Source organism: Oncorhynchus mykiss, chromosome 8, assembly GCF_057628025.1.
Source record: "Oncorhynchus mykiss isolate SJ-2025 chromosome 8, ASM5762802v1, whole genome shotgun sequence".
Lineage (NCBI taxonomy): Eukaryota > Metazoa > Chordata > Actinopteri > Salmoniformes > Salmonidae > Oncorhynchus > Oncorhynchus mykiss.
The window spans coordinates 74972948-74998300 of NC_143029.1; the positions used below are offsets into that span (position 1 = coordinate 74972948).

At 42.6% G+C, this 25353-nt stretch overlaps 1 protein-coding gene across 4 annotated transcripts in view; it reads left to right on the forward strand.

Annotated features, from left to right (window-relative positions):
• Positions 1–25353, forward strand: part of mmp16b (matrix metallopeptidase 16b (membrane-inserted)) — a 44914-nt gene that overhangs the window by 11060 nt on the left and 8501 nt on the right. Inside the window, exons 2-9 of one of the 4 annotated variants that reach the window (XM_090182577.1) lie at positions 122–270; positions 5568–5582; positions 8711–8827; positions 11029–11190; positions 11816–11958; positions 20855–21034; positions 21295–21512; positions 21758–21896. In XM_090182577.1, coding sequence (XP_090038703.1) covers positions 122–270; positions 5568–5582; positions 8711–8827; positions 11029–11190; positions 11816–11958; positions 20855–21034; positions 21295–21512; positions 21758–21896 — 1123 coding nt within the window. The remainder of the gene's footprint in view (positions 1–121; positions 271–5567; positions 5583–8710; positions 8828–11028; positions 11191–11815; positions 11959–20854; positions 21035–21294; positions 21513–21757; positions 21897–25353) is intronic. The other 3 variants (XM_090182579.1, XM_090182578.1, XM_090182580.1) reach the window with 3 other exon arrangements.

Consider the following 25353-nt stretch of genomic DNA (forward strand, 5'->3'; position numbering starts at 1 on the left):
GCTTTGTTATAACTCATGTAATAGCGATGTAATTTCATCATTTGTCAGCTTTCTTTCAGATATAAATAAGGACAGTAATGCATAAATCTCTCCCTCTCTCCTCTCTCCCCTTCTCCTGTAGGGATGGCTACAGAAGTATGGCTACCTTCCCCACACAGACCCCAGAATGGCTATCCTGCGTTCAGCCCAGACCATGCAACAAGCCATCGCAGCCATGCAGCGCATCTACGGCCTCAACGTTACAGGGACACTGGATGAGAGGACCACAGAGTGAGTAGACACACATACACACGGACACACACACACCAAATCAAATTTTACTGGTCACATACACATGGTTAGCAGATGTTAATGTGAGTGTAGGGAAATACTTGTGCTTATAGTTCCGACAGTGCAGTAATATCTAAGAAGTAATCTAACAATTCCCCAACAACTACCTAATACACACAAATGTAAAGGGATGAATAAGAATATGTACATATAAATATATGGATGAGCGATGGCCGAGCGGCATAGGCAATAGATGGTATAAAACCCAGTATATACATGTGATATGAGTAATGTAAGATATGTAAACATTATTAAAGTGGCATTATTTAAAGTGGCATTGTTTAAAATGACTAATGATCCATTTATTAAAGTGCCCAGGGATTGGGTCTCAATGTAGGTAGCAGCCTCTCTGAGTTAGTGATTGCTGTTTAACAGTCTGATGGCCTTGAGATAGAAGCTGTTTTTCAGTCTCTCGGTCCCAGCTTTGATGCACCTGTACTGATCTCGCCTTCTGGATGATAGCGGTGTGAACAGGCACAGGCAATGGCTTGGGTGGTTATTGTCCTTAATTATATTTTTGGTCTTCCTGTGACAGCGGTGCTGTAGGTGTCATGGAGGGCAGGTAGTTTGCTCCCAGGGATGCGTTGTGCAGACAGCACCACCCTTTGGAGAGCCTTGAGGTTGAGGGCGCTGCATTCGCCGTGCCAGGCTTTGATACTCGACAGAATGCTCTCGATTGTGCATCTGTAAATGTTTGTCAGGGTTTTGGATTACAAGCCAAATTTCTTCAGCCTCCTGAGGTTGAAGAGGCGCTGTTGCCTTCTGCCTTCTTCACCACACTGTCTGTGTGAGTGGACCCTTTCAGTTTGTCTGTGATGAGTACGCCCAGGAACGTAAAACTTTCCACCTTCTCCACTGCTGTCCCTTCGATGTGGATCGGGGGGTGCTCTCTCTGCTGTTTCCTGAAGTCCACGATCATCTCCTTTGTTTTGTTGACGTTAAGTGAGAGGTTGGTTTCCTGACATCACACTCCAAGTGCCCTCACCTCCTCCCTATAGGCTGTCTCGTCGTTGTTGGTGATCAGGCCCACTACTGTTGTGTCGTCTGAAAACTTGATGATTGAGTTGGAGGCGTGCATGGCCACGCAGTCGTGGGTGAACAGGGAGTACAGGAGAGGACTGAGCACACACTCTTGTGGGGCCCCAGTGTTGAGGGTCAGTGAAGTGGAGATGTTGTTTCCTACCTTCACCACCTGGGGGCGGCCCATCAGAAAGTCCATGACCCAGTTGCACAGGGCGGGGTTGAGACCCAGGGGCTCCAGCTTGATGAGCTTGGAGGTTACTATGGGTTTGAATGCTGAGCTGTAGACAATGAGCAGCATTCTTACATAGGTATTATTTTTGTCCAGATGGGATAGGGCAGTTTGCAGTTTGATGGTGAGTGCATCATCTTTGGACCTGTTGGGGCGGTATGCAAACTGAAGTGGGTCTAAGGTGGCGGTGATATGATCCTTGACTAGCCTCTCAAAGCACTTCATGATGGCAGAAGTAAGTGCTACCGGTAGGTAGTCATTTAGTTCAGTTATCTTTGCCTTCTTGGGTACAGGAACAATGGTAACCATCTTGAAGCATGTGGGGACAACAGACTGGGATAGATTTGATTGGGAGCGATTGAATATGTCCGTAAAACATAACAGCCAGCTGGTCTGCGCATGCTCTGAGGACGCGGCTAGGGATGCCATCTGGGCCACCAGCCTTGGGAGGGTTAACAAGTTTAAATGTTTTACTCACGTCAGCCATGGAGAAGGAGAGGGGGGACACAGTCTTTGTTAGTGAGTCGCGACGGTGGCACTGTATTAGCCTCAAAGCGGGAAAAGAAGGTGTTTTAGATTGTCTGGAAGCCTGATGTCGACGTCCGTGACGTGGCTGTTTTTGTTTTTGTAGTCTGTGATTTCCTGTAGACCATGCCACATACGTATCGATATTGAGCCATTGAATTGCGACTCCACCTTGTCCCTGTTCTGGCATTTCGCTTGTTTGATTGACTTGTGGAGGGAATAACTACACTGTTTAAATTCAGCCATATTTCCAGACCTCTTTCCATGGTTAAATGCGGTGGATCGCGCTTTCAGTTTTGCACAAATGCCGCCATACATACACGGTTTCTGGTTAAGGAAGGTTTTAATAGTCACAGTGGGTACAACATCTCCTATGGACTTCTTAATAAACACACTTATTGAGTCAGCATATAGGTCAATGTTGTTCTCTGAGGCTGACCAGAACATATTCCAGTCTGCGTGATCAAAACAATCTTAAAGTGTGGCTTTCGATTGGTCAGACCAGCATTGAATGGTTCTCGCCACTGGTACATCCCCTTTGAGGTTCTGCCAATAAGACGGAATGAGCAAGATGGCATCGTGGTCGGATTTGCCAAAGGGAGGGCGGGGGAGGGCTTTGTATGCATTGCGGAAGTTAGAGTAGCAGTGATTAAGAGTATTATCCCTGCAAGTCGTGCAATCAATATGTTGATAGCATTTAGGTAGCCTTGTTCTCAAATTTACTTTGTTAAAATCCCAAGCTAAAATAAATGCAGCCTCCGGATGTATGGTTTCCAGTTTACATAAGAGTCCAATGAAGTTCCTTGAGGGCCGTCTTGGTGTTCATTCGAGGGGGAATGTACACAGCTGTGACTGTAACTGACGAGAATTCTCTTGGTAGGTAAAATGGCCAGCATTTGATTGTAAGGAATTCGGTCGGGTGAGCAGAAGGACTTGAGTTCCTGTATGTTGTTATGATTACACCATGAGTCATTAAACATAAAGCATACACACCCGCCCTTCCTCTTCATAGAGAGGTGTTCATCTCTGTCGGCGCGATGCATGGAGAAGCCCGGTGGCTGAACCGATTCCGACAACATATGTTTCGGTGAAACAGAGAATGTTGCAACCTCTGATGTCTCTGTGGAAGGCAACCCTTTGCTTGAATTTCGTCTACCTTGTTGTCAAGAGACTGGACATTGGTGAGTAGTATACTCGGGAGCGGTCAGCGATGTGCACGTCTACGGAGCCTGACCAGAAGGCCGCTCCGTCTGCCCCTTCTGCAGCGCCGTTGTTTTGGACCGCCTACTGGGATCAGATCCATTGTCCTGGGTGTTGGTCCGAACAGAGGATCCACTTCGGGAAAGTCGTATTCCTGGTCGTAATGTTGGTAAGTTGACGTTGCTCTTATATCCAATAGTTCTTCCCGGCTGTATGCAATAAGACTTAAGATTTCCTGTGTTAACAGTGTAAGAAATAATTAATAAATAAAAAAAATACTGCATAATTTCCTAAGAACGCGAAGAGAGGCATCTCTGTCGGCGCCATTGAGTTACTGAGTTACACGGACACATTCACATATTAACACATCTACAGTACACTCACATTGAGGACCATTGAGTCATCTAAATCACAATAAACAATTTTTCATTACTTAAAAACAGAATGGGACTGAATATATCAGTGAAAATAGCAGTGGTGTAAATTACTTCAGTAAAAATACTATACTTTACTATTTATCTTTTTGACAACTTTTACTTCAGCTCAGTCCTCTCCTGTACTCCCTATTCACCCATGACTGCATGGCCAGGCACGACTCCAACACCATCATTAAGTTTGCTGACGACAAAACAGTGGTATGCCTGATCACCGACAACGACGAGACAGCCTATAGGGAGGAGGTCAGAGACCTGGCCGGGTGGTGCCAAAATAACAACCTATCCCTCACCGTAACCAAGACTAAGGAGATGATTGTGGACTACAGGAAAAGGAGCACCGAGCATGTCCCCATTCTCATCGACGGGACTGTAGTGGAGCAGGTTGAGAGCTTCAAATTCCTTGGTGTCCACATCAACAACAAACTAGAATGGTCCAAACACACCAATACAGTCGTAAAGAGGGCACGACAAAGCCTATTCCCCCTCAGGAAACTAAAAAGATTTGGCATGGGTCCTGAGATCCTCAAAAGGTTCTACAGCTGCAACATCGAGGCATCACTGCCTGGTACGGCAATTGCTCGGCCTCCGACCACAAGGCACTTCAGAGGGTAGTGCGTACGGCCCAGTAAATCACTGGGGCAAAGGTGCCTGCCATCCAGGACCTCCACACCATGCGGTGTCAGAGGAAGACCCTGAAAATTGTCAAAGACCCCAGCCACCCCAGTCAAAGACTGTTCTCTCTACTACCGCATGGCAAGCGGTACTGGAGTGCCAAGTCTAGGACAAAACGGCTTCTCAACAGTTTTTACTCCCAAGCCATAAGACTCCTGAATAAGGTAACCATATGGTTACCCAGACTATTTGCATTGTGTGCCTCCCCCCAACCCCTCTTACTGTTGTTTTATTTATTTACTTACCCCCACACACACACACACACACACACACACACACGCACACACACACACACACACCTTTTTTTCTCGCACTATTGGTTAGAGCCTGTAAGTAAGCATTTTACTGTAAGGTTGTATTCGGCACACGTGACAAATACACTTTGATTTGATGATTTGATCCTAAAGAAAATATTGTACTTTTTACTCAACACATTTTCCCTGACACTCAAAAGTACTCATTACATTTTGAATGCAATTCACACACTTTTATCAAGAGAACATCCCTGGTCATATCTACTGCCTCTGATCTGGCGGACTCACTAAACACAAATGCTTTGTTTTTAAATTATGTCTGAATGTTGGAGTGTGCCCCTAGCTATCCGTAAATAAAATAAAAACATGAAAATTGTGCCATCCGGTTTGCTTAATATAAGGAATTTTAAATGATTTATACTTTTACTTTTACAGTATCAAACTTTCTTGTTAAATAAAAAAGTAAACTTGTTTTACTATATTTACTAATTACATTTACCTTTGTTACTTAAGTATATTTAAAACCCAAATATTTTTCTTAAGAAGTATTTTATTGGGTGACTTCCACTTTTACTTGAGTCATTTTATATTAAGGTATCTTTACTTTTACTCAAGTATAACAATTGGGTACTTTTTACACCACTGGAAAATAGGAAACAAAAAAAGTAATGATCACCAATGATAAATATCTGTAGCCTGCACTGATTAACCCGAATTAGCTCCAACACCACTGTCGGAACTAGAAGCACAAGCATTTTACTCCACCTACATTAACATCTGCTAACCATGTGTATGTGACAAATAACATTTGTTTTGATTTGACCTCTAACCAGCAGCCCAGTGCCAAGTGAGATTTGAACTCTTTTCATTCTTCCCCTTCTTGCTTAATTGATGAAGTGATATCACACTAAGGTGAGGCTCTATATTTGACATGTTATGTGTGAGCACAGTATTCCATGTGTTGCATGGGTTTGAATGGAAATAGATCAGTCATTGAAGCTCTAGCCTGGCCAGCACTCAGTCTCACCACTTTTTTCTCAGAATGGAAAGAACCATTTAATTCAGCTAGATGTCACATTTTGGTGGTAATACATTCACTTTTGTGGCGTACTATAATTTGAAAAGTGTTTATTTTCAAAACGTGATAAATGAAAAAAATGTACATTTGCATTTTTTCATCTGAATTGAATGTTTCATACCAGAGCCATGTGTTTAGAGAGATGGGACATTGAGGTTTCTTCAGTAGGATACATTGACATAACACTACATACAACATTATATGGCAGCTATGTTAGCTCCCTTGAACAGAATTAGCATTATGATGCATTTACATGATAATTCTAAATTATATGGCAGCCATGTTAGAAACCATTAACATTACATGGGGAATATTAAAAAAAGGCTATGTAACTGATCATCTACAATTAGAACAATATTTTAAAAATGCTTCTATCTGTATCCACTGTCCTGGGTTTTGTTGCTGGCACAAAAGTCAGTCATTTAGCAAATCATGTCCATTATACTGTATTTGTCTGTTGAGTTACCCTCTTAAGGATTGGACCCTTAAAAAAAGGCTAAAGGGCTAAAATGACATACCCAAATCTAACTGCCTCTAGCTCAGGACCTAAAGCAATGATATGCATATTCTGGATACCAATTGAAAGGAAATACTTTGAAGTTTGTGGAAATGTGAAATGAATGTAAGAGAATATAACACATTAGATCTGGTAAAAAATATAATACAAAGAAAAAAACATGTCCCCCCCCCCCCCCCATCATCTTTGAAATGCAATGAGAAAGGCCATAATGTACTATTCCAGGTTAGGGGCAATTTAGATCTTGGCCACTAGATGGCAGCATTGTACGTGCAACGTTTTATACTGGTTCAATGAACCATTGCATTTCTGTTCAAAATGTTGTCTCAAGACTGCCCAAATGTGCCTAATTGGTTTATTAATATATTTTCAAGTTCATAACTGTGCACTCTCCTCAAACAATAGCATGGTATTCTTTCACTGTAATAGCTACTGTAAATTGGACAGTGCAGTTAGATTAATGAGAATTTAAGCTTTCTGCCTATATCAGATATGTCTATGTCTTGGGAAATGATCTTGTTACTTACAATCTCATGCTAATCACATTAGCCTACGTTAGCTCAACCATCCCATGGGGGGGACACCGATCCCATAGGTTTAGGTTTCCCTAAATATTTTTGCCACACTTAGGAATAGAATCAGAAACGTATCTTATTCATTTAGGCTAACCCGTGGCTTAGTCAGCCAGATGCATAGACCGCTGTCACTCTCAGCTGTTCCCGTGCTACCTAGCGTTACGTAAGCTTTGAGCTCTTGAGTGTTGTGGACTTTTTTGTTATGGATCCCTTTGACAGTTTGAAGCCTGTGATATCTATTCCTGTTGGCCCATAGAAACTTCCTAAACAAATGGAGAGAGCCAAGATCCACTAATGGGGAACAATAGGCTACTGTCTGCAAACATACAGAGGCTGCAAACAGCGCGCTGTGTCACTCCGACAATAAGAATCAATCCATCTTTCACCGGCAAATGAACTTTCAATGTCTTTATTATTCCTTAAATCCTTCCCTAAAGTGTATATAAGCAAACTGAAAAAGCTTCCCTTTATTTATCCTAATCGAAAAACCCATAAAACCCCCATAAAATTGTTGCGTAAGTTGCTTAAATGTCAAAAAAGAAAACACACATTGTATAGACTGTTCACCCTCTGGATACAATAAACTGGCTATGTGATATTTGCACAGTATAGTTGAAACAAATGTAGTATTTTAATATTTATTTATGTATCAATACTGTCTAAAACCCAATCAGGATCATTTTTATATTGGAGTTCTGTTGTTTGGGGTGGGTTTATAGCGTTTACCACAAAACATGATTATTTGTCTCTCTAAAATAAAATTACCTTGCATATATTTCAAATAAAATCATGTGTCTTTTCACTAGCCCAGGTTATGGTAAGATGAAACATGATCTCTATCTCAAAATATGTCTGAAAAAGCATATATCGCGTTTTGGAATGAAACTCTTCATATGTTTTTGTTTGGCACTAAAAATGTAATATATATATACCAGTTCCCCAAATAGCGGCCCACAGGGGATTTTATTTGCCCCCAATGTTTTGATAGGTCATTTTTTTGATTTGTCTTATTGTTGGACAATAAAACCCCCAGAAAACCAGCTCCAAGGCATTTACATTTTGTAAATCTGTTCCAAAGTATTCCCACGCATAGAGAGATTACTTCGACTAACCGGTGCCCCCGCACATTGACTCTGTACCAGTACCCCCTTGCATTTAGTCTCCCTATTGTTATTTTACTGCTGCTCTTTAATTACTTGTTACTTTTATTCATATATATATATATATATATATATATATATATATATATATATATGTGTGTGTGTGTGTGTGTGTGTGTGTGTGTGTGTGTGTGTGTGTGTGTGTGTTTTAAACTGCATTGTTGGTTAGGGGCTCATAAGTAAGCATTTCACTGTAAGGTCTACTACACCTGTTGTATTTGGCACATGTGACTAATAAAATTTGGTTTATATGTGATCTTTGACAAATATTATATCTGTTTTGGCTTCTTGCGATCAGTTTGCATTTTGCAGTCTACTGTATGTTCCGGCCCCCTGACCATCTTCTCCAGACAAAAAAAAGAGAGAAAAAAAGAAAAAAGAAATCAGCCCACGGCTGAATCTTGTTGATGATTCTGAAATATACATTTGAAAAAGGTACATACTGTACAGTATGTAGTTATTAGGGGTAGTAGGAAGCAGCTCTATTTTACAGTGGGAACCACTTGTCCCATTGTCCACTGAACCGCAGTATGTAAGGCATTATGTAGGGTATTCTAGTTCAGAGTAGTGCTTGTTGTGGCATCAAATATAACCAGTTAAACATCCTGTTGGTATATCTGTCACCAGATTCTTGTACTTATCTAACCAACTCTTGTCGTCCCCATCCCTTCTTTTTCCTTCTCTCCAACCTCCACTTCCTCCCTCCTTAGTTGGATGAAAAGGCCAAGGTGTGGGAACCCAGACAAACTAAAAGGCAACTCGAGGTCGCGGAAGCGGAGGTATGCACTGACGGGGCAGAAGTGGCAACGAACACATATCACTTACAGGTGAGAGACGTAGGCCGGCACATGCACGTACACACATCACCTAAAGGTGAGAGACGTAGGCCGGCACATGCACGCACACACATCACCTAAAGGTGAGAGACGTAGGCCGGCACATGCACGTACACACATCACCTAAAGGTGAGAGACGTAGGCCGGCACATGCACGTACACACATCACCTAAAGGTGAGAGACGTAGGCCGGCACATGCACGCACACACATCACCTAAAGGTGAGAGACGTAGGCCGGCACATGCACGCACACACATCACCTAAAGGTGAGAGACGTAGGCCGGCACATGCACGTACACACATCACCTAAAGGTGAGCGACGTTAGTCAACTATTATTATAGGGTTCCATGTTTGTCAGTGTAGCTATTAATTTGTGTTCTCACTCTCTCTTCCACTCTCTTTCTCCTTGGTCTCATATGCTCTCTGCATTTCCTTGGATACAGCACATATGGGCACACACAGAAATTGATTTACACAGATTAACATTTTGTGTGTAAATAGAAGTCAAGTCAGAGAACAACCTCTTCTTTGCATTCCTTTGCAGTTAACTTTTGTTTGCATTTTAAGAATACCAGCAGACAAACTACTTCATTTTAATAGCAAGGATGATCGAGGACAACTTTTCTCTTGTCCAATTCTCTAAGATTCTCTATGTAAATCATCCAATAATCTTACCAAAATATTCAAATTCCCCATCTTATCACGCGTGATTGCTAATGGGGTCTGAGAGAGCAGGATAACGGGTCCTCCTCGGCGCAGTGGGAAATTGACAGTTTACAGCCGGCATAGACGATAACTCTGTAAATGTATTCAAATCCTTCCTTCCTTCTTGCATGTGAATTGATGAGGCACCTCTTCTAATGGAATGTCAGTCTGCTTGGCTGTGCTGTCTGGCTGCACTCGCTCTGTAAAAATGAGTTGGGGAGAGAAAACGAGGGGAAGAAGATTTCTCTCGCTCTCACCGTCTGCAAACGACTGATAACGACAGCTATGTTAAAAGTGCAGTGAAAGCTGCTGGGCTTGTTGGAATAGTTTAAAAGTGAAACTTTTAGAGTGCCTCATCATCCATTTTAGAGAATATTCTCCCCAGGCAATAGTGGGAGAGGTGGTTTGAATTTGGGCAGATATGTGCTTCTGTCTGTTTTTCTATATTTAAAATGCTGTTTTTGTTGGGGCCTGCTTTGTGCTAAAGCTTCATCTTAATGATGTGAAATGTAGCAAGGTGTTAAATATTTTCTTCCAATTATTGTCAATGTCTTATATTGTCTTACCAGTGCACAATGGCTCTTGTCTAACTGGTGGTACCATCCAACTCTACAATCCCCCTCCCCCCTCCCACCCCACCCAGGATGGATCACACAATCTGTTTTCCACTCTTTTATATTTTGTCTCTTAACATCAGGACCCAGATTCACAAAACCTAAGAAGGCACTTCTTCTTTACTGCTATTTTTTCCTTAAGTTTAGACTTATCAAGTTAAGCAGGTGCTATTCCTCAAAAATGTTATTGGAAATGTTCTTGCGCTATTTCTTATGTTTTCCCTAAAGCGAAAAGTGAAGCAAAAATTGGATTCTTTACATTTTTTTTGGGGGGGGGGGGGGGGGGGAGGGGGGGGATTTGTTTGATAAGTATCACTATTTCAGTATTGATTATTTTAAACCCAGATTGTTTTAGAACAGTAATCCCAGTAGGAAATATGCTAACATGATTGCCATTTCTAGCTTCATAGCTAGCTAAATTGGTTGCCTAGCAACAAACATCTTAAGAAGCAGGGGCACAACTTTTAGAAGTGGTGGGGACATCATTTTTTATCTAGATGGATAAACACTCCAAACAGCCTACCCGACCACTCGGAGGCATCCGCATGATCCTAAAGCACACCGTTTCCTTGTTTTGTATCACAGTCCAATGATAAAACTGTGGGGGAAATGCAATTTCAGAATATGGGGGGGGGGGGGTAAGTCGATATTTGAGAAGTTCATAAGAAAATCATTAAATCTTAAGATATTGTTGAGGAATTGCACTTACAAATTATCCCATGAACTTATTTTTTTTTTTTCTTAAGAAGTTTCTTAATTGTTGCATAAGAAGTGTTTTGTGAATCGGGGCCGAGGCCTTTATTGTAAAAACATGCTGTCGATGTAAATACAAAGATGTTCTTAATTGACTCACCCCCTCTTCCTCCCTCAGCATAAAGAACGTCACTCCCAAAGTGGGCGCCAGGGAGACCCACGATGCCATCCGGCGTGCGTTTGATGTGTGGCAAGGGGTGACGCCGCTCCGCTTCGAGGCTGTCCCTTACAGCGCCCTGGAGAGCGGCCGTCGGGACGTGGACATCACCATCATCTTCGCCTCAGGTGAGAATTGTATGGAATGGTTCTGGGGAGAGGAAACTGTATCTGAAACTACACTGTGTGTACAAAACATTAGGAACACGTTCCTAATATTGAGTTGCACCCCCTTTTGCCCTCCGAACAGCCTCAATTCATCATGATGTGGACTTTACAAGGTGTCGAAAGTGTTCCACAGGGATGTTGGCCCATGTTGATTCCAATTCTTCCTACAATGCTTCCCATTCTTGATACACACAGAAAACTGTTGAGCGTTAAAATTCCAACAGCGTTGCGGTTATTGACACACTCAAACTGGTGCGCCTGGAACCTACTACCATACCCCGTTCAAAAGCACTTAAACCTTTTGTCTTCACCCTCTGAATGGCACACATACACAATGTCTCAAATGTCTCAAGGCTTAAAAATCCTTATTTAACCTGTCTCCTTTCCTTCATCAAGACTGATTGAAGTGGATTTAGCAAGTGACATTAATAAGGGAACATAGCTTTCACCTGGATTCACCTGATCAGTCTATGTCATGGAAAGAGCAGGTGTTCCTAATGTTTTGGGTACTCAGTGTATGTCTGTTGCCCTAATTCTGTTTTCCTAGTGTAAACTTTGAAGTTAAAATAAATTGATCTCACCTCAGGTTTCCACGGTGACAGCTCACCCTTCGACGGCGAGGGGGGGTTCCTAGCCCACGCCTACTTCCCGGGCCCTGGGATTGGAGGGGACACCCACTTCGACTCGGACGAACCCTGGACCTTAGGGAACCCCAACCATGACGGTGAGAGATGGAGGTGTGGGGGTTAGAGAGAGAGAGAGAGAGAGAGAGAGAGAGAGAGAGCGAGAGAGAGAGGAACAGGAACAGAGGAACAGATGGAAAAAGGAATATGGTTGTGAGAGAATCATCTCAAAGACTAATGCCATAGAAGAAAACAAATATACACAGTCTGCATATTTGATCATGCTGTATTGCACAGCACAAGGGCCCAGATTCACAAAACGTTAAGAAATGTCTTCTTAAAAGGTGCTACACATTGTTTTGCATTGTAATTTCAGCAAATGTCAATAATATACAGTACCAGCCAAAAGTTTGGACACCTACTCATTCAAGGGTTTTTCTTTATTTTTACTATTTTCTATATTGTAGAATAATAGTGAAGCCATCAAGACTATGAAATAACACATATGGAATCATGTAGTAACCAAAAAAGTGTTCAACAAATAAAACATATATTTTAGATAATTCAAAGTAGCCACCTTTTGCCTTGATGACAGCTTTGCACACTCTTGGCATTCTCAAAACCAGCTTCACCTGGAATGCTTTTACAACAGTGAAGGAGTTCTCACATATGCTGAGCACTTGTTAGCTGCTTTTCCATCACTCTGCAATCCAAGTCATCCCAAACCATCTCAATTGGGTTGAGGTCAGGTGATTGTAGAGGCCAGGTCATCTGTTGCAGCACTCCATCACTCGCCATCTCGGTCAAATAAACCTTACACAGCCTGGAAGTGTGTTGGGTCATTTTCCTGTGGAACATCAAATGATAGTCCCAGTAAGCCCAAACCAGATGGGATGGCGTATCGCTGCAGAATGCTGTGGTAGCCAAGCTGGTTAAGTGTGCCTTGAAGTCTAAATAAATCATAGACAGTGTCACCAGCAAAGCACCCCCACATCATCACACCTCCTCCATGCTTCACGGTGGGAACCACACAAGCGGAGATCATCCGTTAACCTACTCTGCGTCTCACGAAGACACTGTGGTTGGATCTAAAAATCTCAAATTTGAACTCAGACCATAACACAGATTTGCACCAGCCTAATGTCCATTGCTCATGTTTCTTGACCCAAGCAAGTCTCTTCTTATTATTGGTGTCCTTTAGTAGTGGTATCTTTGCAGCAATTTGACCACGAAGGAATAAGGGCACAAGGCGAGACCCAAATGCAGACACAGGAGGCAGATGGTTGAGCTGAGTTATTTATTATAGCAAAAGGGGTAGGCAAAAGGCAGGTTGGGTACAAGCGAGAGTTTCTAAACCAGGTTAGAGTCCAAACGGTACAAGACGATAGGCAAGCTCGAGGTCAGGGCCAGCAGGGGTTCAGTAACCAGGTCAAAGTCCAAAAGGTACAAGACGATAGGCAGGCTCGTGGTCAGGAAGGCAGGCTCAGAGTCAGGACAGGCAAGGGTCAAAACCAGGAGGGCGAGAAAAGAGAGACTGGAAAAAGCAGGAGCTGAGACACAAAAACGCAAAAACGCTTTGACAAACAAGACGAACTGGCACAGAGGGAAAGGAAACACAGGGATAAATACACCGGGGGTAATAAGCAACACCTGGAGGGGGTGGTCATAAGCACAAGGACAGGTGAAACAGATCAGGGCGTGACAGAAGGCCTGATTTATGCAGTCTCCTCTGAACAGTTGATGTTGAGATGTGTCTGTTACTTGAACTCTGTGAAGCATTTATTTGGGTTGCAATTTCTGAGGCTGGTAACTCTGATGAATTTATCCTCTGCAGCAGAGGTAACTCTGGGTCTTCTTTTCCTGTGGCGGTCATCATGAGAGCCAGTTTCATCATAGTGCTTGATGGTTTTTGCTAACGCACTTGAAGAAACTTTCATTTTCTTGAAATGTTCCGAATTGACTGACCTTCATGTCTTAAAGTAATGATGGACTGTCATTTCTCTTTGCTTATTTGAGATGTTCTTGCCATAATATGGACTTTTCACAAATAGGGCTATCTTCTGTATACCACCCCTACCTTGTCACAACACAACTGATTGACTCAAGCTCATTAAGAAGGAAAGGAATTCCACAAATGAACTGTTAACAAGACACACCTGTTAATTGAAATGTTTGGTGACTACCTCATGAAGCTGGTTGAGAGAATGCCAAGAATGTGCAAAGCTGTCATCAAGGCAAAGGGTGGCTACTTTGAAGAATCTCAAATATAAAATATACACTGCTCAAAAAAATAAAGGGAACACTAAAATAACACATCCTAGATCTGAATGAATGAAATATTCTTATTAAATACTTTTTTCTTTACATAGTTGAATGTGCCGACAACAAAATCACACAAATATGATCAATGGAAATCAAATTTATCAACCCATGGAGGTCTGGATTTGGAGTCACACTCAAAATTAAAGTGGAAAACCACACTACAGGCTGATCCAACTTTGATGTAATGTCCTTAAAACAAGTCAAAATGAGGCTCAGTAGTGTGTGTGGCCTCTGCATGCCTGTATGACCTCCCTACAACGCCTGGGCATGCTCCTGATGAGGTGGCGGATGGTCTCCTGAGGGATCTCCTCCCAGACCTGGACTAAAGCATCCGCCAACTCCTGGACAGTCTGTGGTGCAACAGTCTGGTGGATGGAGCGAGACATGATGTCCCAGAAGTGCTCAATTGGATTCAGGTCTGGGGAACGGGCGGGCCAGTCCATAGCATCAATGCCTTCCTCTTGCAGGAACTGCTGACACACTCCAGCCATATGAGGTCTAGCATTGTCTTGCATTAGGAGGAAAGGAGGAACCCAGGGCCAACCACACCAGCATATGGTCTCACAAGGGGTCTGAGGATCTCATCTCGGTACCTAATGGCAGTCAGGCTACCTCTGGCAAGCACATGGAGGGCTGTGCGGCCCCCCCAAAAAATGCCACCCCACACCATGACTGACCCACCGCCAAACCGGTCATGCTGGAGGATGTTGCAGGCAGCAGAACATTCTCCACGGCGTCTCCAGACTGTCACGTCTGTCACATGTGCTCAGTGTGAACCTGCTTTCATCTATGAAGAGCACAGGGTGCCAGTGGCGAATTTGCCAATCTTGGTGTTCTCTGGCAAATGAAAAACGTCCTGCACGGTGTTGGGCTGTAAGCACAACCCCCACCTGTGGACGTCGGGCCCTCATATACCACCCTCATGGAGTCTGTTTCTGACCGTTAGAGCAGACACATGCTGCTGGAGGTCATTTTGTAGGGCTCTGGCAGTGCTCCTCCTGCTCCTCCTTGCACAAATGCGGAGGTAGCAGTCCTGCTGCTGGGTTGTTTCCCTCCTACGGCCTCCTCCACGTCTCCTGTACTGGCCTGTCTCCTGGTAGCGCCTCCATGCTCTGGACACTACGCTGACAGACACAGCAAACCTTCTTGCCACAGCTCGCATTGATGTGCCATCCTGGATGAGCTGCACTACCTGAGCCACTTGTATGGGTTGTAGACTCCGTCTCATGCTACCACTAGAGTGAAAGCACCGTCAGCATTCAAAAGTGACCAAAACATCAGCCAGGAAGCATAGAACCCCACCTGCAGAACCACTCCTTTATTGGGGGTGTCTTGCTAATTGCCTATAATTTCCACCTGTTGTCTATTCCATTTGCACAACAGCATGTGAAATGTATTGTCAATCAGTGTTGCTTCCTAAGCGGACAGTTTGATTTCACAGAAGTGTGATTGACTTGGAGTTACATTGTGTTGTTTAAGTGTTCCCTTTATTTTTTTGAGCAGTGTATTTTGATTTTTTTTTTAAATACAAATAAATGTTTACCTTTAGGCAAGTCAGTTATGAAGAAATTCGTATATACAATGACAGCCTACACCGGCCAAACCTTGACGACGCTGGGCCAATTGTGCACCACCCTATTGGACTCCCAATCACGGCCGGTTGTGATACAGCCTGGATTTGAACCAGGTTGTCTGTAGTGACGCATCTAGCAATGAGATGCAGTGCCTAAGACTGCTGCACAACTCGGGAGTTAAACATGTTTTTGGTTACTAGATGATTCCATATGTGTTATTTCATAGTTTTGATAGAAAATAGTAAAAAGAAAAACCCTTGAGTCGGTGTGTCCAAACTTTTGAAGTGGTACTGTACCTGTATCTGACGCTAATAGTGGAATGATAGTGTTTCACAGTATTACTTAGCAGCCAGTGTTGTGATACGCTGTGATATTCATCTACTGATTTCTCCCGCCATAGTGGCATCTGTTGTCAAAATGGGAAAGCGGATCTGACTTTGTGGCTGAGTTAACTAGTGTAAATCGCTTTGTAATTTCCTGGTTGCTAAAATTCTACGCTCTTTGCTCAATTTCAGTTTAGGATGGACGAAGTTGATTTACTGTTTAACAGAATTTGTTTCTAGAAAAGTGAGGCAAGCAACCCCCCTTCCATAAAACAAAATTTGACACCAAGGTTTTTTATAAATAGCGGAGAATTAATAAATGAGTACTTTACCACATTTTCCAACACAACTGTGCAAGCGCTAGGCTGAATGTGGGCTTCCAAGAGTTATATTATTCCAAACGAAAACCTATGCTAGGAAATCCTACCTGTGTTATTTTGGAAAAGAATGCAATGTTACAATGTTAGTTATAATCATGAGAAATTAAACGCAATGGGCCGCATATCTTGTGGCCGTTTCTTTATTCTGAATATCTCTGATTAACATCAATAACAGCATTATTAGCATGTGTATAATATTTTACAATATCCTATGTGTTTTCTCTAATAAAAAAGGTTTGACAAAATGTATAATAATTGAATTACTTAAATTCAGCCTTACTAGGCTTTAACAAAAATAAAATACACATTAAAAGGCCTATCATAAACACACGTTATAGGAGAATAGGCTGCTGTATATAAAGAGGGACAATCTGTAATGTAGATGCAGGGAGTCAGGAAGCAGGTGCAGTTTGAGAGTTTAGTATTAATGAACATGTAACTATAAAAAAAACAAGGAATGCGTCTGAACTTGTAACAGACAATAATGCCTGATGGGAAATAACAACTAAGTGCTATATATAGGGGGAGTAATCAGGGAAGTGATAAGGTCCAGGTGTGCCTGATGATGAGGTGCAGGTGTGCGTAATGAAGGGTTGCCAGGACTGGTGTTTAGTAAACCGGCGACGTCGAACACCAGAGGGGAGGAGCAGGAGTAAACGTGACAGCCGTTGATGAGGAAGAAAGGCTTTCCTGATGCATATGTCCCACAGTGAGGGTGAGTGGTGCTGTGATGTGTGACATTCCCGTATCCCAGAGGTCGTCCAGCCAACGCTTGAACCAGAAATGGAGAGGAAAGAGAGCATGAGGGAATGTTACAAAGGGAAACCCAGACGCGAGCTGCCCAGTGACGCGAGCCTACCAGTCGAGCTAAATGCCTTTTATGTTCGCTTCGAGGCAAGCAACACTGAAGCATGCATGAGAGCACCAGCTGTTTTGGATGTCTGTGTGATAACTCTCTTGGTAGCCGATGTGAACAAAACCTTCAAACAGGTCAACATTCACAAAGCCCCTGGGCCAGACGGATTACCAGGACGTGTACTCAAAGTTGCGTGGCGAACTGTAAAGTGTCTTCACTAACATTTTCAACATCTCCCTGACCGAGGCTGAAATACCTACATGTTTCAAGCAGACCACCATAGTCCCTGTGCCCAAGGAAGCTAAGGTAATCTGCCTAAATGATTACCGCCACGTGGCACTCATGTCGGTAGCCATGAAGTGCTTTGAAAGGCTGTTCATGGCTTACATCAACAGCATCCTCCCGGACACCCTAAACGCACCCCAATTCGCAGATCCACAGATGACACAATCTCAATCGCACTCCACACTGCCCTTTCTCACCTGGACAAAAGGAACACCTATGTGAGAATGCTGTTCATTGACTACAGCTCAGCGTTCAACACCATAGTGCCCACGAAGCTCATCACTAAGCTAAGGACTCTGGGACTAAACACCTCCCTCTGCAACTGGATCCTGGACTTCCTGACAGGCCGCTCCCAGATGGTAAGAGTAGGCAACAACCCGTCTGCCACGCTGATCCTTAATACTGGGGCCCCACAGTTAGTCCCCACCTGTATTCCCTGTTCACTCACGACTGCGTGGCCAAACACGACTCCAACACCATCATTACGTTTGCTGATGACACAACAGTGTTAGGCCTGATCACCAACAACGATGAGATGGCCTATAGGGAGGAGGTCAGAGAACTGGCAGTGTGGTGCCAGGACAACAACCTCTCCCTTAATGTGAGCAAGACAAAGGAGCTGATCGTGGACTACAGGAAAAGGCGGGCCGAACATGCGCCCATTACCATCGATGGGGCTGTAGTGGACCGGGTCGAGAGTTTCAAATTCCTTGGTGTCCACATCATCAACAAACAATCATGGTCCAAACATACCAAGACAGTCGTGAAGAGGGCACGATAAAACCTTTTCCCCTCAAGAGACTGAAAAGATTTGGTATGGGTCCCCAGATCCTCAAAAGGTTCTACAGCTGCACCATCGAGAGCATCCTGACCTGTTGCATCTCCGCCTGGTATGGCAACTGCTCGGCATCTGACCATAAGGCGCTACAGAGGGTAGTGCGAACGGCCCAGCACATCACTGGGGCCAAGCTTCCTGCCATTCAGGACCTATATAATAGGCGGTGTCAGAGGAAAGCCCATAAAATTGCCAGAGACTCCAGTCAGCCAAGTTTTAGACTATTTTCTCTGCTACCGCACAGCAAGCGGTACCGGAACGCCAAGTCTAGGACCAAAAGGCTCCTCAACAGCTTCTACCCCCAAACCATTAGACTGCTGAACAATTCATAAAATCCGCCACCGGACAATTTACATTGACCCCTCCCTCCCATCCCACCCCACCCCTCTTGAACACTGCTGCTACTCGCTGTTTGTTTGTTACCTATGCATAGTCACTTCACCCCCACCTACGATTACCTCAACTAGCCTGTACCCCTGCACACTGTCTCGGTACCGGTGCCCCCTGTATATAGCCTCGTCATTGTTATTCTTATTGTGTTACTTTTTATTATTACTTTTTATTTTAGCCTACTTGGTAAATATTTTCTTCTTCTTGAACTGCACTGTTGGTTAAGGACTTGTAAGTAAACATTTCATGGTAAAGTCTACACTTGTTGTATTCGGCGCATGTGGAAAATAAAGTTTGATTTGATTTTTGATTCGATTTGATGTTCAGTGAGACGGCAAGGGATTCGTCATTGAAATTCCCTGCAGCACAGCAGTCCACTAGAGCAGTAGATACAGCATATGAGGGACAGCCAGCTAGTGATAGACACTAGAAAGGGTTTGGTGGCAAGTGAGGATGGTGGAATAGTTGCGCCAAGCCTAGGAGACGGATGATCATGGGACCTTCCGTCCCTCTGCTCTTGTGGACCCTGGGTTGGGACATATCGGACACTGCTGAAGCTGGTGCCCCTCCTGTCCACAATAGGGACAGAGCCCCAGCTGTCTATGGCGGTGTCGCTCAGCCGCAGGGAGGCGCCTGGCCCCTATCTCCATGAGTTCAGGCTCTGACTCAGATTGGTCAACAAAGGAGGGAGAGAGGTGATGGTGGTTCCGACGCTCCCGCAGAAGGTTATCCAGACAGATGGACATCACGATAAGTGCGTCCAAGAAGAGGGTGTCATCTCGGCACGCCAACTCCATCTGGATCTCCTCGCGCAATCCTCTTCAGAATAGGGTGCATTCCATCCGTTGGATGCTGCCACTGTCCTGAAGGTGAGGACGTACTCTGCAGCTGTCAGGCCTTCCTGCCGTAGGTGGAGTAAGTGCTCATCTCAATCTCTGCGCTCTAGTGGATGGTCGAAGACCCCCCTGAACAGAGCCAAGAACCCCTCATATGAAACCAGCTCCTCTTCTCCTCTCTCCCAGATGGCCGTAGCCCACTCCAATGCCCGTCCAGTCAGCAGGGAAATAACCATGGCAACCTTGCACCTCTCAGTGGTGGGGGCTCCCATCTGATGAGCGAAATTATTATGGTGGAAAATAAGTATTTGGTCAATAACAAAAGTTTATCTCAATACTTTGTTATATACCCTTTGTTGGCAATGACAGAGGTCAAACGTTTTCTGTAAGTCTTCACAAGGTTTTCACACACTGTTGCTGGTATTTTGGCCCATTCCTCCATGCAGATCTCCTGTAGAGCAGTGATGTTTTGGGGCTGTTGCTGGGCAACACGGACTTTCAACTCCCTCCAAAGATTTTCTATGGGGTTGAGATCTGGAGACTGGCTAGGCCACTCCAGGACCTTGAAATGCTTCTTACGAAGCCACTCCTTCGTTGCCCGGGCGGTGTGTTTGGGATCATTGTCATGCTGAAAGACCCAGCCACATTTCATCTTCAATGCCCTTGCTGATGGTAGGAGGTTTTCACTCAAAATCTCACGATACATTCTTTCCTTTACACGGATCAGTCGTCCTGGTCCCTTTGCAGAAAAACAGCCCCAAAGCATGATGTTTCCACCCCCATGCTTCACAGTAGGTATGGTGTTCTTTGGATGCAACTCAGCATTTTAACAAAGTATTAACTTAAGGGGGCTGAATAATTTTGCACGCCCAATTTTTCAGTTTTTGATTTGTTAAAAAAGTTTGAAATATCCAATAAATGTCGTTCCACTTCATGATTGTGTCCCACTTGTTGTTGATTCTTCACAAAAAAATACAGTTTTATATCTTTATGTTTGAAGCCTGAAATGTGGCAAAAGGTCGCAAAGTTCAAGGGGGCCGAATACTTTCGCAAGGCACTGTATTTGATACCATTCCACCTATTCCACTCCAGTCATTACCACGTGCCTGTCCTCCACCAAGTAAGGTGCTACCAGCCTCCTGTGGTGTGTGCGTGCGTGTGTGTTTCTAATCCATAGTCTCTATCGCCCTTCCCAGGTAATGACCTGTTCCTGGTGGCAGTCCATGAGCTGGGTCATGCCCTTGGCCTAGAGCACTCCAATGACCCCACAGCCATTATGGCTCCCTTCTATCAGTACATGGACACAGAGAACTTTAAACTACCTCACGATGACCTTCAGGGCATCCAGAAAATCTATGGTACTGTGTCTATCTATGGTACTGAATTTCCTACATTTTATTTTATTATAAGCATGCCCTCAATATCTGTTCATTACACTAAACCAAGTAGTATGTTAATATTTGTCTAGTCTACATGTTTTTTTAAATGAGTTTCATTGTTTTCATTGAAGGAACAAATGTTAAATGATAAAGTTAAATTAAAATGTTCAATGACAAAATAATTACAATGATAATGTTATTTTGTGATGCCCTTAGCTAGTTAGCTGGCTAGGCTAATGTGTCCCATTCATCTCCAGGTCCGCCAGACAGGTCCTCCCAGCCCACCAGAGCCCCACCCACGGCCCCTCCCCCACGCTTCCACCCCCCCTCGGAACCCCGTAAGCACGACCGCCAGGTCCGGCCCCACCGCCCTCCTCAGGGCGCAAAACCCTCCAACCCCAACGCCAATCCCAACATCTGTGACGGAGGCTTCAACACCCTGGCCATCCTCAGACAGGAGCTGTTCGTATTCAAGGTAGGTTGGCATGTACAGATACTGTATGATGTACCCTTGTCTAACCTATATAATCTCATGAACACAGTGTTAAAAAGGTTGGTTTGCATGAGGAGGTAGAGATGGGCGCTGAAGGGTTTCAGTGGAATCCATCACTCCTGGTGTTAGACAGCGAAGCAGGTTTCAGAGTTTAGGTAATTCTACAGTAGAGAGAAGGGGATGAAAATGATGAAACAGATCATGTGTTTTTGTCTACATGTGTGTAGGACCAGTGGTTCTGGAGAGTGAGGGACAACTCGGTGGTCCCTGGCTACCCTATGGAGATCAACTTCTTCTGGAGAGGCCTGCCCGCCAAGATCGACGCCGTCTACGAAAACAGCGAGGGGAAGTTTGTCTTCTTCAAAGGTGAGAGAAGAGAATGAGAGTGAGAGGGGAGAGAAAGAGAGATGGAGGAGATGAAATGGAGCTTATTTTACTCTTGTATCAACAGAAAGTAGCATTAGGTTTGAAGGTTAGTTAGAGGAGAGAAATTTAGAAAGAAAGACAGAGCAAAGTATTTTGTTTGTGGTCATCACAGTGTCATAACTGTAAAAGAAATACAAATGTTTGTTTTGTTTACTCAGCTTTTTGGTCAAAGTGTTACCAGAATTTAACATGTTTAGTTCCAACATGAGATAACGTTGACAAAATTGAAGTCAACTTAGTTTTTGTGTCATCCAACTAGAAATGATTTATTTTGGCAGAAATGCCAGAAAATGCTTTGGAACTAGTTACACACACAGTGCTTTTAATTTAACACACGTTGACAAACATGATTACATTGTGCATGTTCATTTATACAGTAAGTCGTATTCAACATGTCATTGTTGAACATGTCATGTCAAGTACTGTATAAATGAACATCCAAAATGTAATCATGTATGTCAACGTGTGTCAAATATGTAAATTGAAAACATTGTATGTTAAAAGCGCTGTGTAACTAGTTCCACATATTTTTTTTGTAAGATGCCAAAAATATAAATTTTTCTAGTTGAATGAACATATGAGACAAATTGAGCAAACACACAATTTAAAGTGGACCGAATTTTTGTGTGTGTTTTCTCATGTTGGGCAATCTAACATTCAGGTTAAACGTAGACCAAAAAGTTGAGTAAACAAAAAAAATAACCAGTTAATTGAAACAACTAGATTTGTGTGTATTTTTTTTATTTATTTTTAATTTATATTGTATTAATAAGTATACAAGAGAATGCCACTTCAATTAGTAGAAATATTGCTTGTATGTTCTAAATAGCATCCATTTTGTTATTTATGATACTGTACTGTATAATAACGGGTGAGAGTTCAGCCCCTCCTCCATCCCTGCATCCCTCCATCAGGCAGATTAACATGACATCTGTCCTCCAGCAGGATCACAAAGAGTCTCATGCTTTATTTATTCCCTGATGGAGGAGCTACTTGCTGGACTGGACTTACTCACAATGCTATAGTTGCCCCTTTCCGTATCCACTATAATAAAACTACTGTAGAGTAGCTCTTTAATACACGCATAAGACTATTATTAGCTCTTTAAAATACTTTAAAATACTCTAACACTATCTTAGCTGTAATATACTCTAACACTATCTTAGCTGTAATATACTCCAACACTATCTTAGCTGTAATATACTCCAACACTATCTTAGCTGTAATAAACTCCAACACTATCTTAGCTGTAAAATACTCTAACACTATCTTAGCTGTAATATACTCCAACACTATCTTAGCTGTAATATACTCCAACACTATCTTAGCTGTAATATACTCCAACACTATCTTAGCTGTAAAATACTCTAACACTATCTTAGCTGTAATATACTCCAACACTATCTTAGCTGTAATATACTCCAACACTATCTTAGCTGTAATAAACTCCAACACTATCTTAGCTGTAATATACTCCAACACTATCTTAGCTGTAAAATACTCTAACACTATCTTAGCTGTAATATACTCCAACACTATCTTAGCTGTAAAATACTCTAACACTATCTTAGCTGTAATATACTCCAACACTATCTTAGCTGTAATATACTCCAACACTATCTTAGCTGTAATATACTCCAACACTATCTTAGCTGTAATATACTCCAACACTATCTTAGCTGTAAAATACTCTAACACTATCTTAGCTGTAAAATACTCTAACACTATCTTAGCTGTAATATACTCCAACACTATCTTAGCTGTAATATACTCCAACACTATCTTAGCTGTAATATACTCCAACACTATCTTAGCTGTAATATACTCCAACACTATCTTAGCTGTAAAATACTCTAACACTATCTTAGCTGTAATATACTCCAACACTATCTTAGCTGTAATATACTCCAACACTATCTTAGCTGTAATATACTCCAACACTATCTTAGCTGTAAAATACTCTAACACTATCTTAGCTGTAATATACTCCAACACTATCTTAGCTGTAAAATACTCTAACACTATATTAGCTGTAATATACTCCAACACTATCTTAGCTGTAAAATACTCTAACACTATCTTAGCTGTAATATACTCCAACACTATCTTAGCTGTAATATACTCCAACACTATCTTAGCTGTAATATACTCCAACACTATCTTAGCTGTAATAAACTCCAACACTATCTTAGCTGTAATATACTCCAACACTATCTTAGCTGTAATATACTCCAACACTATCTTAGCTGTAATAAACTCCAACACTATCTTAGCTGTAATATACTCCAACACTATCTTAGCTGTAATATACTCCAACACTATCTTAGCTGTAATATACTCCAACACTATCTTAGCTGTAATAAACTCCAACACTATCTTAGCTGTAATATACTCCAACACTATCTTAGCTGTAATATACTCCAACACTATCTTAGCTGTAATATACTCCAACACTATCTTAGCTGTAATATACTCCAACACTATCTTAGCTGTAATATACTCCAACACTATCTTAGCTGTAATATACTCCAACACTATCTTAGCTGTAATATACTCCAACACTATCTTAGCTGTAAAATACTCCAACACTATCTTAGCTGTAATATACTCCAACACTATCTTAGCTGTAATATACTCTAACACTATCTTAGCTGTAATATACTCCAACACTATCTTAGCTCTAATATACTCTCAGCACTATCTTAGCTTTAATATACTCACAACACTCTCTTAGCTGTAATATACTCACAACACTATCCTAGCTTTAATATACTCACAACACTATTTTAGATCTAATATACTCACAACACTATCCTAGCTTTAATATACTCACAACACTATTTTAGATCTAATATACTCCAACACTATCTTAGCTCTAATATACTCACAACACTATTTTAGCTCTAATATACTCCAACACTATCTTAGCTAAGATTCTTAAAACTGCATTGTTGGTTAAGGGCTTGTAAGTAAACCATTCATGGTAAGTGTTGTATTCAGCGCATGTGACAGACACTATTTTATTTTATTTTATTTATACTCACAACAATACAGTATCTTAGCTCTAATATGCTCACAACAGAATCATAAAACACGGGATGAGATGTTAAAAACTGTCCATTGTGCCAATAGATGGAATGCACTCGCATGAGATTTGCCGTGATGTTGACAGAGTGGCATGGGAGGTTTATTTCTTAGACTGGGTTAAGATGTCAATTTTGGGACACATCCTCAGTAGTGTGCCTTCGAATCAGTGGGTGTTTCGGCCTTTAATCACTAAACACTCTCATCAAAGGTGGCCAGCTAAAGGGTGATCAAGCCTTAGCTTGTGTCCCATGCCCAATTAAGATGTCCCACGGGACTATGCAAGGCAGGGGCGTCCTCTTCCCTGAGCCAG